Source organism: Podarcis bocagei (genome assembly GCF_964188305.1).
Source record: "Podarcis bocagei genome assembly, chromosome: 8".
Lineage (NCBI taxonomy): Eukaryota > Metazoa > Chordata > Lepidosauria > Squamata > Lacertidae > Podarcis > Podarcis bocagei.
Genome location: NC_138133.1, coordinates 44,455,411 through 44,470,427, shown reverse-complemented (window position 1 = coordinate 44,470,427; position 15,017 = coordinate 44,455,411). Strand labels below are relative to the sequence as shown.

At 45.2% G+C, this 15,017-nt stretch overlaps 1 protein-coding gene across 2 annotated transcripts; it reads right to left on the bottom strand.

The window, feature by feature from the left end:
• Nucleotides 1-1,497: 1,497 nt before the first annotated feature.
• ZBTB14 (zinc finger and BTB domain containing 14) lies at nucleotides 1,498-10,140 on the bottom strand. Of its 2 annotated transcripts, none has more exons than XM_081205642.1 (3): nucleotides 9,965-10,140; nucleotides 6,745-6,825; nucleotides 1,498-5,624 (listed from the first exon to the last, which is right to left on the bottom strand). In XM_081205642.1, exons 2-3 carry the CDS (start codon nucleotides 6,745-6,747, stop codon nucleotides 4,281-4,283), a joined length of 1,347 nt encoding a protein of 448 aa, XP_081061768.1. In that variant the 5' UTR covers nucleotides 6,748-6,825; nucleotides 9,965-10,140; the 3' UTR covers nucleotides 1,498-4,280. The 2 variants fall into 2 exon arrangements, with proteins under 2 accessions (XP_081061768.1, XP_081061767.1); XM_081205641.1 differs by lacking the exon at nucleotides 9,965-10,140 and adding an exon at nucleotides 9,234-9,899.
• Nucleotides 10,141-15,017: the final 4,877 nt, after the last annotated feature.

Sequence of the window (15,017 nt, the reverse complement as noted above, 5' to 3'; positions counted from 1 at the left end):
GTTGGATTGAATGTATATCCTTAGTCTTTCTACAAATACATGCATACAAGGGGCTGCTACCTGCTTGCCAACCCCGGTGTGATGGCCTGGGATTTGGACTCGGAGGCTGAACCTGAGGAATCCCAGCCTGCACAGGATTCCCCGCCTCCAGAACCAGCTGAGCCGGGGCTGGGGCTTGAGCCTGAAGGGTCCTCACCTGTGCTGGATCCTCAGGTGCAGGCACCAGCTGAGTCTGCTCTGGCTCCTGAGGTGATGGAGGACCCATTGCCTGCAGGTGCTCCACTCTCAGCACCGTCAGGGGAAGAGGAGGTTGCCTCTGGGTCCGGTAACCCTCCAGTTTCTCCTGAGCTGCAGAGGCTCAGGGCAGAGAGGCGGAGGGAACGAAGTTCTCACAGGAGGAGTGCTCGCCTCCAGGCCAGGAGAGGCGAGTCACCTGTGGACCGGGGCCGCCCTATGCCTCGGGGCAGATAAAAGCCAGTTAGCCCCAGTCCCAGGATGCGGGAGCAACATTGTTGGTAGCCTGTTCCTGCCTGCTGGAGCTCCTGACCTCACCCGACTCCCTGCCTTGGACCCTGCTTCAGCTTTGATGGACAGCCTCCATACTGCACCCTCAACCTCGGACTGGACTTGGACCTCGCCGCACGGTTAACCCTTGGGACCAGCACACCCGCCTAGCCATCAACACCCCTTCTCCCACATCTGGCCAACTCTTCCTCCCTTTACACATAACCAAAGACATTTTACATTTCACCCATCCCCTTGCCTTGCCCATCCCCTCAAAGCTCTCTCAAGCCTGCACTCCTCCTTACAGCTCACCCCAAAATACCCCCTCATCCACTTTAGGAGCATGTGAGGGACCTTAGAGAAGGGTTGAGCAGACTGCTCTCTGAATCCCTGCCATTCAACACTGCTCCAGTGATGTTTAAAGAGTAGGGTGCTTCAGAAGTTTGCCAAGCACCTCCCACTCCTCTTAAAGGGCTCGCCTGTGATGCCTGCAACCTGCACTGCTTGCCTGCCTGCTGGTGTCATACTGGAGTTGCCATGAATGTCTATTGGCAGCCAGACAACTGCTGTGTGAAGAGAGCTTTACAGTTCTATTATATGGTAAGATATTATGCTATTTATTTGCATTTTGTTATATAATTATGAGGCATAGCTGGCAAATTGTTGCCGTGTACATGTCTAGTGAGTGTGTTACTTAACAATATGCATGATAAGTTTCAGTACTAAAGTCATGTTAATCTGTTTATGTTACCTACAGTAATTCATTTCAAATACTAAGGCAGGTGCTCCAGTCATCATTCACTACTTGTTAAGCACATAAATTGGATCCTTATAGTCATCTCTGTCTGACTTATAAACCAAGCATCTTATAAGCAAATTGGTTTTAGGTTATATAAATTCACTGAAGTTGCATATCAGACATTCTAAAACCAATATATCAAAAAGTAAAATAAAATAAGAATGCTGTAAAATGTATAGACACATTACACCATGTATTCTAAAATATTTGTGTTTTATTTACAAGACAATTTTCAAACAGTTGGCATTTTAAATTTAACTTAAACTTGTCTATTCATTGAATGATTCACAACATTGTAACAAAGATCAATAGTTAGATGCAATTTTATTCTAATACTTAAAAATGTTAGTCTTAATTATTATTTAGAAATGCAATAGGTGATTTGACACACAATAATTTATAAATACATATTCTAATAACTAATTCTAACCCAATGTTATAAACATTTTTTGACCAATGTTAATTAAAATTTAACCTTGATAATAGAAGTGTGTTAAAAATGTGTGGGGAAATTTCTTTAAAGACTTGAACGGACTTCAGCCTTCTCTTACTGCATGGAAATCCCATCCTATAGTTCATTACAAATGCAATTGTAATCACTGAGACATCTTAAAGCATATCTGAATGGTAAGTTTGTATTTCGAATAAAACTGGTTCATTAATTCAGGGCAGGCAGGCTAAGGAAGCTTCACAAGCTTAAAATTTTCTTCTACCCAAAATGATCCCAAGATCATACATTTCCTATCAATTCCCTGAAAGCATTTCGCACTAGACATCTCTGGAAGAGATATACAGGACCTGTTCCAAAAAGCTGATGATTTTTTAAAGCAGCGTAACTGAACCTAAGCTCTGACACTAAGCTGCAAACCGAAGCACACTTCATAGCAAATGAGCCTAACTGAACATTAAGCCTAGCTGAACTTAAGATTGCTTTCCAAACAGAAATGCTTAGGATTGGGATGTAAATCTCAAACACTAAATATCACAGCTAACTGTAACGCAGCCAAAAGCTACAAATCTATACACACTAGCTAGGGGGTGATCTCCACTGAATTCAGTGGGATTTCGGAGTAAACACACATAGGATTGCACTGCAAGACTAGTGGAATTCTTACATTACTGAGCAGGGAATATGGTATGAAATCATAACAAAATGCAGCTGTGTAACTCTAAATGCCTTAAGGGATATTGATACGTGTTGCCATTTTCTCTATCCTTTCCTAATCACCTTCCCATCATCCCAGTTCCTCCAGGTTTCATGAAAAGGCTGCTCAAGTAGGCCTAGTTCTTACCAAAGTGTTGGGCTATACACTTTACAGACTGCAGGTCAAGCTCAAATGAATGCTCCCCATAAGGAAAACGACAATGTTCTGGAGAAGACTAGGCTATAATCTTTCTTCTTGATGTCTAATTTTCCACTGAAGCAATTTGTATAGAAGAACATCATTGTGAACTGCAACCCAGCATGAAGAGGCATCGTCTATTGAAAACCAGGTTGTAGAGTCTTTAAAGCTATCCTATAGTAAGCTTCAACCCAATTGCCTGTTGTTCTGAACTATTTGCTTCAGATCTTCAAGCTATACCTAATTATCAATCATTTAAGAACAGTAAAAGAACCTTGAAAGAAAGCAAGGATTTACTACAGCTGACTGTAGCAGAGCAACACTGCCTTCCTTGAGATGATTTTCTCTACTTCTTTTCTTCCCTGTAACAATATGCCTTGGCTCCTTTTAACTCTGCACTGGAATAAATTATGCTGATGGAAGAGCAGGATGGTGGACCTGCGCATTCTTGGACAATGGCCATGGAGACCAGAAAACCCTGGGGATGGAACCTGAGTTTGTCAAGTAGTATTTGCACCTTTCCAACTGTAAGCAGCAGTGCAACAGCTGTTCCCTGCCATTTCCATTTTCTTAGGGCTAGGCTCCCTAACAGAATACAATTAAAGGCCTCCTAAAATAAGACAAAGACAACTGTTATTTTTGCCTTGAGCTGAAGACAGGAATAGCAAAGCAAAATGCAGGCACATAGGTAAGGCGGACCAGGGAGGAAAAACATCTGCAAGACAGAGAGTGGTTCTAATGACCTTGGGATACACCAACTCACCAGCTGAGGAAACAAGATAATTCCCAGTGTTCAAATGCCCACACAGCTACATTAAAAACTTGTAGTGACCATCACAGTGGATTAACAGACAACTGCAAAGAGCTATTATATAAAGACTAAAGTCATACCTTCATGAGTTTTGGTTAGAGGGACAACAATACATTTCTTATTTTAAAATGATTTTTTGCACTCATTGTAATTCATAATTTCAAAGTAAAAAAAAAACTGTTGTAGCAGACATTATTTATTTAAACTGTTCAAATACTCATTAATAGCCCAATCTTCAGGCCGATGGAACCAAAAGACTTGGAGTGACATACTTACATGGAACAAATTTCCACTGAAATCCATGAGGCTTACTTCCACATTAACAGCTGCAATCCAGTGAATCCCTAATGGGCACACCTTTTGGTCCAGCAGCTTTTCCTGTCACTTGTCACCATCCTGAATGGACAATCTCTAAGGTATTTAGAGATTCCCTTGATCACAGGAAGCATACTTATGATTGGGGTGCCAAAGCAACTGAAATCAATGGAACATAAATAGTTTAAATTGAAATATTTTAGTGTAATTTCCCTGTGCACTGGAGTGTAAGGCCTTCCATTCCACATGCGTAGAGTTTACTAGACATGCAATGAAACCCAGAGTTTTAAGAGGAGTAAAATACTGGCTAGAGTCTGACTCTGTTTTTGATTTATGCCTGGACTGTTGCCTAAATCAAAGCCTTCTCCCATGTTTAACGTCACTGATAGGGTAGTTCTTTGCTGCAAATTTCAAACTATATTTCTACTCTCAAAATCCCTTTAAAAATACTTTTTCCAATGGTGAGTTATCAGACCAAACATTTTTCAACTTGTGGATTCTTCTGCTTTTAACTACAAGCTATAGTTTCCAGCTGTTGTTCTGCCTCCGCAGCCATAGCTGCTGCCTGTAATTGTTCTGTTTCACTTTGGAGAGCACTGGTTGTGGTTACTTGTTTCCTTTCGCTGTGCATATTGTTCTCATGTCTCTTTAAATCAGATGCTTTGGCAAATGCTTTAGTACAAGAACCACAGACAAAAGGCTTTTCGCCTCTGTGTCTTCTTTCGTGGTCTTTCAGGTGAGACTTGTGCTTGAAAGCTTTGTCGCACATGTGGCAGGCAAACGGCCGTTCGTTACTGTGAACCCTCTCGTGCTTCTTTAGGTCTGGAGCACGAATGAAAGACTTCCCACATACTTCACAGCTATATGGCTTATAGCCTGTGTGGATCTTTAGATGCTCTTTCAAATGGGCTTGGGTGGTAAAGCCTTTAGTGCACATTTCACAAACAAAGGGTCTATCCGCAGTATGAAGTTTTTCATGTTTTCTCAATCGTGCTTCGTCTGAAAATGTTTTGCCACATGCCTGACATGCAATCTGCTCTCTGTGACCATAAAGCAAATATTCAAATTTCATGTCGCCAGCTGCTGTTGTCCATGCTGGCGTCTGTTCGTCCTTGACTTCACTGATGCCATCGTTAAATGCTAGAGCTTGAGGAGTTTGAGATCCTAGTTCTTTTGTTTCGGCAGTGTCTATGGACTCTACTTCCTGACCGTAGCAGTTCACTTTTCGAACCTCTTCACTGCCCAGCTCTTTCAGAATTGCTTCCTGAACTCTCAGAGTCGCAGTTGGTGACTTGCCATCTTCTTGACTGGGAGGGGTTCCTTCCATTGTCATATCTGATGGGCTATCATCATGATCTCCAATTTCTTCAACCTCATCGTCTTGGTTATCATTAGATTCACCCATTGATCTGTTTATTTTAAGACAGTACTTATTTTTTGATTGCGAATTATCTTCCGGACTAGAAACATCACGTTTCTGAGAACAGAGTTTGTCCAAGAATCTAATCCCAAGAATCTGACCAGACGACATCATTAAATTAACGTCTTCTTTTTTAACTGAAATCTTGGCTGTGTACATATAATTTAGCACTTCCTCAAATATATCTGACCGAAGGAAATCAATCTCTATTACTGATGAGCTGTCAACTTCCAGTTTTTTGAAAAGCTTTTTAAAATAGGTACTACAAGCAGCAAGCACACACCTGTGGGCCCTGAATTTCACGTCTTCAACAACAATAGCGATGTCACAAAATTCTCCTTCCAATCGCTGCTCATTTAATGTTTTCAGAAATACAGTTTTGTGATCGTCGTCATTATATTTAATGGTTTCAGACATACTGAGGAAAAACTCCTGCAGAAAAATTATGAAAAGATTTATTTGTAAGCTACTCTGACAAAACAAAAGACATTTTGAGAAATGTAGTATTAGATCTGAACTTTATAACTCAGATTTACTCAACAACATTTCAAGCAATTAATAACCTTTAAAAATCTCAATACAGTGGTACCTCGGGTTACATACACTTTAGGTTACATACGCTTCAGGTTACAGACTCCACTAACCCAGAAATAGTACCTCAGGTTAAGAACTCTGCTTCAGGATGAGAACAGAAATCGTGCTCCGGTGGTGCGGCAGCAGCAGCAGGAGGCTCCATTAGCTAAAGTGGTGCTTCAGGTTAAGAACAATTTCAGGTTAAGAACGGACCTCCGGAATGAATTAAGTACTTAACCTGAGGTACCACTGTAGACAAAAAGTTGATCTACCTATTATTGTATAAGCATCACAGGAAAACAACAACAACAGTGCCATTCTTCTCTAAGAAAGTGGGCAAGTGAACTGTGGACCACAGTAATAAAAACTCTAGGATTTCCGGCTTGCCTGCAAGTTGTCCACTAGTCTGGATTGAACATCATCTGGGATAATGAAAGGTTGCATCCCAACCCAATGCTCAGCAGTGCGGCCAAACATATAAATCCTTCCTTCCAACTATATTAGGAAGGCAGCAACAACAAATCTGAGTTTGACGGGCAAGAGCTGAAGCAGGAGGAGTAGAGAGTGCTGAGAACGGGCGAGGAAGACAAAAGTGAGGAAGAGGAGAGGCAAAGAGGAAATGGTCCTCCCTTCTCTTCGCTCTTCCCAAATATGCCCCATCATTTCACTGGCAAACTTGTACAGTCATACCTTGGAAGTCCAATCAACTTCCAAAGTGTTCAACTTCCAAAGCGTGCTTCTGATTGGCTGCAGGAAGCTCCTGCAGCCAAACAGTTCCCTGTTAGACGTTCGGCTTCCAAAATAACCTCAAAAATTGGAAAAGTCACTTCCGGGTTTCGATTGTTCAGAAGCCAAAATGTTCGAGAACTAGGTTGTTCGAAAACCAAGGTAAGACTGTATAGGCAATTACCTAATGACTAAAATAATTTACTGAAGCAGAAAATTAAGGAAATGCAAAAAAGAAATATTAAGACTGTACCATGAACAATGAAGGATTTTTTTCTTAATATCTGAACAAAATGTTGACGGTAGGTTAACCTTTATCCTGAGGACCCTGAACCTGAAAGAGAAAACGATGAGGTATCTTTTAAAAGAGTATTATTTTTCTATTATCCCATTTTTCCTTTAAAGAGAATGGTCTACCAGGTTGTCCCTTTTATGATGAGTTAGAGGAGGCTGAGAGGACTGGTGAGCTTCATTGCTGAGTAGGGATTTGAACCCAGATCTGACTCTGTAATTTACACCACACTGGCTTCCATGGCTTTATTGCTAGTATAGTATTTCTACATTAAAATCAACACAACTTATTTCTGAAAGCAGAATCTTTTCATACTTGCAAGGACAAAATGCACAACAGATCCTATAGTTCCATATAATCCTACTCTCTCACAATTTAGGCCACAATTTCCAAGATAGGCCATTCTCCAAGCTGAGGTTCTGATATCAGAGATCAGGCATGTTCAGGGTAGTATAGTTGTAGACTAGGCCCTTCTATGCCTTTAACGTGAACATCAGCAACTACTCACCTATAGGCCTGCAGGATATTTATAAAAACACTAGTAACTTGTGTGGTGGAGACTTGGGGAAGAGCAGGAACTGCACACATATGTGTACGTGTGTGTGTGTGTAGAGAACAGGAATGTGGCTCATGTACATATGATTCAAAGGGGGGGGTTCAAATTGTTGCAGCTATGGATAACTTTTATTAAGCAAATTATTTTTGCAAGTATATGAAATATTCCACTGTAAAATCTGGTACAGCAGCAACTGTATGGAATTTTGATTTTGTTGTTTATCCTTTGACTTTATTTTTAAGCAGTAAGAAGACCAAGAAATGAAGGGAAATATATAGATGTTTTTATCTCTTAAAGCATAAATCGTTGCCTCTCGGGTTTCTAGTTTTTATTTTCATTTGTTCCACTTTTTCTGTTTCACAAAATCCAAGCAAGTTATTCATTTGTATCCGACTTTGGTTGCTCACAGCCATTAGCAAAGGTGTTACCGTATGTCTGATGTGTGTCTTGCCTAATACATGTCCTGTGCGCTTGCTGGCTTTTATTTCCCCTCCAAATAGCATTGCAATGCAATGTTGCAGGTAATGTTTAGCCCAGGCTTCCTCAACCTCAGCCCTTCAGATGTTTTTGGCCTACAGCTCCCATGATCCTTATCAGGATCAGGCATGTTCAGGGTAGTATAGTGGTCAGGAATGATGGGAACTGTAGTCTCAAAACATCTGGAGGGCCGAGGTTGAGGAAGCCTGGTTTACCTTCACAAAAGCAAGTAGTTTAGACTTGTGTGTGAAAAAAGTCTTGTCATGGGCCATGCCAAGAAGGTGGGACCACCTGCCATTGTCAAGCCCACAATGGTTGATATTGCAGGAGGTGCTTCTTTAAATACTTTGGTCCAAAGCCATTTAAGGCTTTGTGCGCTAGTACTAGCACCTTTAATTATTACTATTAACAGACAACCCTAGGAGCGGATAAGAGGGGATGGGTTGCTCCCCACTAACGGAATGTCCACCCTGATGAGATGCATCTGCTTCCTTCATTATCAACATTCAGCATGCCTTCAAAAACATTCTTGTTCTCCTGATGACTGAACTGTTACTGGAAACTCTGAGTTTCTGAGTGTTACATTTTCATATACTTTTCATTTTTAGGGAATTCAGACAACACCTCTATCTGTTCAGCCCACATGAGACAGGGTTCTTGGGCAGATGGCTTGGCATATCCATCTGACAAATCAGAGCAAGAGGCAGGACTAGTACAGGTGGCTCTGCAACCCACACATCAAATTTCTTGAATATATTGGGAGAGGAACCATCTGAGCGTAACTATTGTTAAGTTTGCTAGATTTAAGAAATACAGTATGACATTTTTTATATAAAAAAACCTGCATGTGGGAATCCTGTTGCAATCAATTAAGATTTTCCCCATGTTAACAGATTTCAGTTTTGTTTATTTACTGAAATGCCTACACCTACCCTTCAGTAGCCACCCAGCCTTCTCAGAGTAAGCAAATATATTCAATCTAATGGAACTAAAGCAAGACTAATAAAGCAATCCCATAACTGTCTGCTTGCATCCAGTTCAGTAGCTTCGTCTGAAGGTGATCTTAAACTCCTATATCTAGGGATATATAAGTTTAAGATCACCTTCTAGGGACCTTGGACAAGCTACTTTTTTATGTACTAAGTATTTTAGTTATCAAAGATACCACTTTAAATTTACTCACATAACTTTTTAAATAAAATGTGATGACGTACACTTTTTGTGCTTTTAAAGGAAACTAAAATTGAGATAAACCCTAACTGCAGCAATGTTTATTTAAAGAATATGGTTTACTACCATCGCAATAAGCACCATAGACTAGTTTCGTGAATACACCCTCAAACAATCCCCCACCCCACCCGCGCGCCCTAAATCAGATTTGAATTAAAGAGGGCGAAAGCATAATAAACACTCTTACTCGGAAATCAACACCGCGACAACCATTATGAGTCAGTCCCGATTCCTATTTGTTTCGTACTGAACCGATGGCGATTTTTTCCTCTATAGGCGAGCAAGAGCGTGCATTCGCGGCGTGCACGTACTGGAACACAACTCCTCCTCCGGCAAGCAAGCGAGCAGCGCGCGAGTAACCATGGAGCAGACGTGCACGGTGCATACTCGGTGCATGCGTGCTAGTGCCCGTTCGGGGACGATGCCTGTGCCCCCGCTAAGAAGGGGCTGCAGCGGAGTGGAGCGCACCCTCGCCTCACACGCGCGGCTCCCCCGTCCTATTCCGCCCGCCACCGAAGAGGCGGAGCCCAGCAAGGCCCGCGTGCGCGGGAACGGAGCGAAAGGCGCTGCTGGTCCCGCAGCCGTCGCTCGCGCTCGCTCGTCAAATGGGGGGCGGCGGAGAACGGAAGGAAGGCGGGGTGGGGGCGCTGCGGCAATCTCGGGCGCCGAAAGCAACCGCTTCCCACCGGAGAGCGCCCTCGGCCGCCGCCGAGAAGGCGGCCCTTTCCTGTCGGGACTGCCCCGAGTGGCGCGAGGCAGCCTAGCAGGCCCGAGCCAGGCGGCGCGCGCGGGAGCAGCTGCTGCAAAAGGGCGGCGCGCGGCGGAGCCTCCCCAGTGCACCTCCCCTCCCCCTCCTCCCGCTCGCCCGGTTCCGCCAGCCTAGCCTCGAGTGCGCGCGCAGATGCCCCTCGCGCTTACCTGCCACGCTCGGCGAAGGGACAAAATATGGGGAGGGGAGGGGAGGAGGAGGGGGGTGGCCGCGGCCGCAGCAGCGCTCCGCTCCGAGTAAAGGGATATTTTGGGGGGGTTGGGGGGGGATGGGATGTAAGGGGAAATGGCGCGCGTCTCTGACCGTTACCGCCGCTTCCTGCACGAGCATTCAGTGCGCGCGCGCGGCGGCCAGAGGAGGCGCGCCAGAGGCGGGAACGTGCATGCGCGGTGCGAGCAGGGCGCGCCCCCCGCAGGGAGAGAGCGAGAGAGAGGAGGGGGCGGGTGCTCCGATGAGGAGGGAGGCCGCTCATTCGCGCAGGTGGCCTGGAGGGGGCAGAACGGGGAGCCCGACCAGCCATTCTGAGGCGGCCTCGGCGGGCTCACGCACACGGGAGGGCCGGCCAGGCGCTTTCGCCGCGCGTCGCCATGGACGGGGCCGCGCCGAGAGTTGAAGCGGCCTCGAGAACCATATTAAAGTGCGTGCGCGCGTGCGCGTCTCTCGCTCCCATTCTCTCCAGAGAGAAGCGTCTTGTCTGCCTCGGCGTGTGAGCGCGCGCGCGCCATTGCTCGCCGGTGTGATGTCAGAGCGAGCGGTTACGTGGGAGGGCGGCAGTGCCCGCTTTTGCCTTCGCTGAGGGAAGCGTAACAAAGCCGCGGGCTGAAAGCCCCGAGTCTCTCGCGGCTACTGCAGTCGAAATCCTCCCCAACACAATTCCACGGCTGTGCTATCCGGGTCTTTGTGTCTCTCCGCTTCGCCTGCATCTGCCATTAAGTCTGAGGGGGCAGAGCGGGCCGCGCGCACTTCGCGCCCCTTCGCGGAGGTTTGGGCTCCTCAGACTTGACTCCCTTTCTTTCCGGTGAATATCCTCGTTTTTCTCGCGCCCCCAAGAGCGAGAGAGAGCCTTGTATGTATGTGTTCCTGTGCTGCGAATACAGTATTAAAAAGATAAAAAGCACGAGTTTCCTGGTTGGGAGGACCTAACTAGTATTCAGCAGCCCTTGGTACAGTATTCAGCAGCCCTTACATGTCCTTTATCCTTGGGTGCAAATTAGTTTGTGAATGAAAGCTTTCAGGCTGCTGAGCCACTAGTGCTCGATCCAGGTTTTGTGAGGCCCTTGAGCAACAATACCTCAAATATCTGACCTTGTGCGTTCTTTCAAGATATCGTAATCTTAATCCTCTATTCCACCACGTCCAAAATCGTCTAGTGGTTAATTTATTCTCTCCTTCCTAGGGCTGAATCTATCCATATTTTAAATTGGCCCCCTATTAACTGGCTAGAGTTCGGTGGCAGAGCATATGCTGTGCATGCAGAAGGTCCCTGACATTTACTGGTTTTTTAATTTATGTATATTTATTAAATTTGTATACTGCCTTTTATCCAAAGACCACAGTTTGGTTCACAACATAAAAATACTAAATGAGAATACTAAATATGTAACAAACAACAAACACAAATCAGTAACTCCCACTTCCACAAATGTGTTTAAAAACCGTAGATGGTTTATTTACCCAAAGGCCTGGTTCTAGAGAAACATTTTCAACAGGCACCTAAAAATACTGTAATGAAGGTGAGCCTCTCTGGGGAGAGCATTCCACAAGCAGTGAGCCACCTCAGAAAAGGCCTGATTGCAACGTATTTTCAAAAGCTCTTTGACCAGTGAATTTTTTTTTGCTGTGAAATCATTTGGAAGCAACGCCATAGACTTTCAGTTTTGCTATTTAAAGCTGAAACAGGTGAATTTTGTGAAGACCTTTCCCCAGAATAGTGATTGAGGTTTACCCTAGTGCAGAACTGGTCCTGTTTCGGGTTTGTATGCGATTGTTGTATGTTAGGGGTTGTATGTTTAATCGTAGAATCATATAATTGTAGAGTTGGAAGGGACCATGATCATGCAACCCCCTGCAATGCAGGACTCTCTTTCCCAGTGTGGTGCTTGAATCCTTGACCCTGAGGTTAAGAGTATTCATGCGGTACCAACTGAGCTAAAGCTCAGTGTAGAATAGAAAGGTGGTAGAAGGACTGGCTGAGCATTCAGATTCTCATCTGGCCACACTTGCTTTAATAGGACTGTATGCTAATTTTTAAGTGGGATTTTATTTTAAAATACAGGTTTTCCCCCACTGTACTTATTTTGTTTCCTGTTGTCTCTTGAACGTAGGGCTGTTGCACACATTGAGAAAGCATTACAGCTGTTTCTGTCAGATTTTTGAAGTGTAATTCATGTACAGTATCTAATATCATGAAAAACACCTTATGAATTATCAACTTGCTTGTGTTTTGGACACAATAAAAGGTTGGAGTCCATGTTTTGTTGCTTTCTGAATGAAGTTGAAGTAGCTGGGGTCTATGTATATTGGGTACAATTCTATGAACCCGTAATGAAACCACACTGAACACATTGGGGCTTGTTGCAAAAAATAATAAAATGCAAAAGAATAAATTATTAGAGAGCCAGGCACCGCCCCACACATTGTGAAATGCTGCCTTGAGTCTCCCGGAACCTAGTCTAACAATTATAAACATTTCACTACATTGGCTTTCTTAAGTACATGGACCTTGTTTTATTGTTTAGTAATTATTATATACCGCTTCCAAAGCAGAGAACATGCAGTATACATGCTAAATAAAAGGCACTGGATTGTGGCCTTCTGTTTCAAGTTATGATTCTCTCACATACCCTCCAAATGTCCCGATTTTCCAGGGGCAGTCCCAGAATAATGAAAGCCATTCTGGATTTTGATTTGATCCCAGAATGTTCCTTTTTCCTCTGCTAGTGTTGCTGTTGCTGAGCTCAGGGAGTAGGATGAGCTGGCACTTGTCCCGAGTTACGACAATGGGGGTGGCAAGGGAGCATCCAATTGCCTCTCTGTGGCTGTTACTGCTGGCCTCCTTCATTGGGCATTTCATAGCTGCTGGAGAGTGGACCCAGACCTGCATGATACGCCAGCTCTGAGTGGCAGGCATGGGCAGGGCTGCCCTGGGTGGGAAGAAAGTTACAGTGGAATGGAGATTGAAGTCTTGATTTTTTTAAAAAAATGCTTTGTGTGGCAGCGTCTAATCTTGCCCCTTCTAAAATTTATAAAATCAGGATTAAGCGGTTTTCTCAGAACAGTGGAGGGTGTGTGTGCTGTGTCCCATTGGTGTAGTGGTGGTAGCATTTTCCCTTCTTCTGATATGGAATGCTGTGGTGAGGGGACAAAAATGGGGAGCTGTTAAGGGTCAGGCGGCGGGGAGTGAGAAATGTCCCTATTTTCATCTGAGGAATGTTAGAAGATATGTTCTCATGCTGCAATGTAATAACTATACCCTTCCATTTTGGAATAACCAGAATTTTTTATTTTATTTTATTGCGGCAATCAGTGAACTCATCCAAGACATTTATGGCTATTTTAATATAAATATGAGTAGAGACAGGAATCCTGACAGAAGGTGGGGCAGGAGAGGCAGAAGATTGCAAATACAGCCCTTACAAGAAAATTAGTTGTGATCTAAAGGATCAGTTATATGCAGAAATGGAGAATTGGTGGAGCAGGAAACTGCTGAACTGGCAGTAGAAGCAGGAGGGTTTCGGAACATGGACAAAGGATAAAGACAGTGTCTATGGCCAGAGGAAGGATGGGATAAAAACTGGAAGAAAACATAAAAGGACTTGGCTTAAAAAGGCCCAAACCCAGAAAAATGTGACCAGTTCAAATATGCAGTTTTGGGTTGATCACAATTATCCAGTTTATTAAATGATTTCTTCATGAAGACAGCTAAGGTTCAGTTTTTAAAGCTGACCTTCAACATATACCGTAAATGCACATTTAGAAATGCTTATATTACTTCACCTTAGTTTCTTTCATAGTCTCAGCGTTTAGAAACATGGCTGTTAATTTGTTTCTAGGAGTATTTTATTTTATTTATTGAATTTATATACTGCCCTACACCTGCAAGTCTTAGACTAGAACATGTTGATTTGGAATTCAAAATGCAACATGTTGCATTTCAGTTCCCCCATTCTGGCTGTAGCCTTTCAGGATGCCAGAAATCTCACCCAATTGCTTTTAGGGCACCCTTCTATCGGACATAGCATTTTTATAAGAAAACAAGAACTTACTATCCTTTCTTCCATGTGCATGCAAATGTACTTTTCACCTGGGGTCTGTGGATCCTGGCGACTATATGTAGACATGTACCGTATTTTTCGCCCCATAAGACGCACTGGCCCATAAGACGCACCTAGATTTTAGGGGGGGAAATGAAGGAAAAAAATTTTATTTCCCCCCCAGGTGCGCTGCGCTACACCAGGAGCTTGGGGCGTGCGGCGCTCAGCGCGCCCCAAGCTTCTGCGTGCCGGCAAGGTCTCCGCTAGCGTGGGAGAGCCGGCGCCTCTCCCAGGGCTAGCGGACCCCTGCGCTAATCCAGAAGCTTGGGGCGTGCTGAGGTCAGCGCGCCCCAAGCTTCTGCATGCCGGCAAGCAGTCCGCTGCCGCCCCAAGCCTTGCGCACCCGGCGGGACCTCCTGCCGGGTGCGGGAGGCTTGGGGCGGCAGCGGACTGCTTGCCGGCATGCAGAAGCTTGGGGCGCGCTGACCTCAGCACGCCCCAAGCTTCTAGGTGCGCGCAAGCAGTCCGCTGCCGCCCCAAGCCTCCCGCACCCGGCGGGACCTCCTGCCGGGTGCGGGAGGCTTGGGGCGTCAGCGGACTGCTTGCCGGCATGCAGAAGCTTGGGGCGCGCTGACCTCAGCACGCCCCAAGCTTCTAGGTGCGCGCAAGCAGTCCGCTGCCGCCCCAAGCCTTGCGCACCCTGCCTTCAGGGCGCCCGACGCTCCGAGAAGCAGGCTGCTATCCGCAGCCTAGGCAGCCCTGTGGGACCTCCCACAGGGCTGCCTGGGCTGCGGAATGGTTCCCGAAGCGTCGGGCGCTCTGCCTTCAGGGCGCCCGACGCTCCGAGAAGCAGGCTGCTATCCGCAGCCTAGGCAGCCCTGTGGGACCTCCCACAGGGCTGCCTGGGCTGCGGAATGGTTCCCGAAGCGTCGGGCGCTCTGCCTTCAGG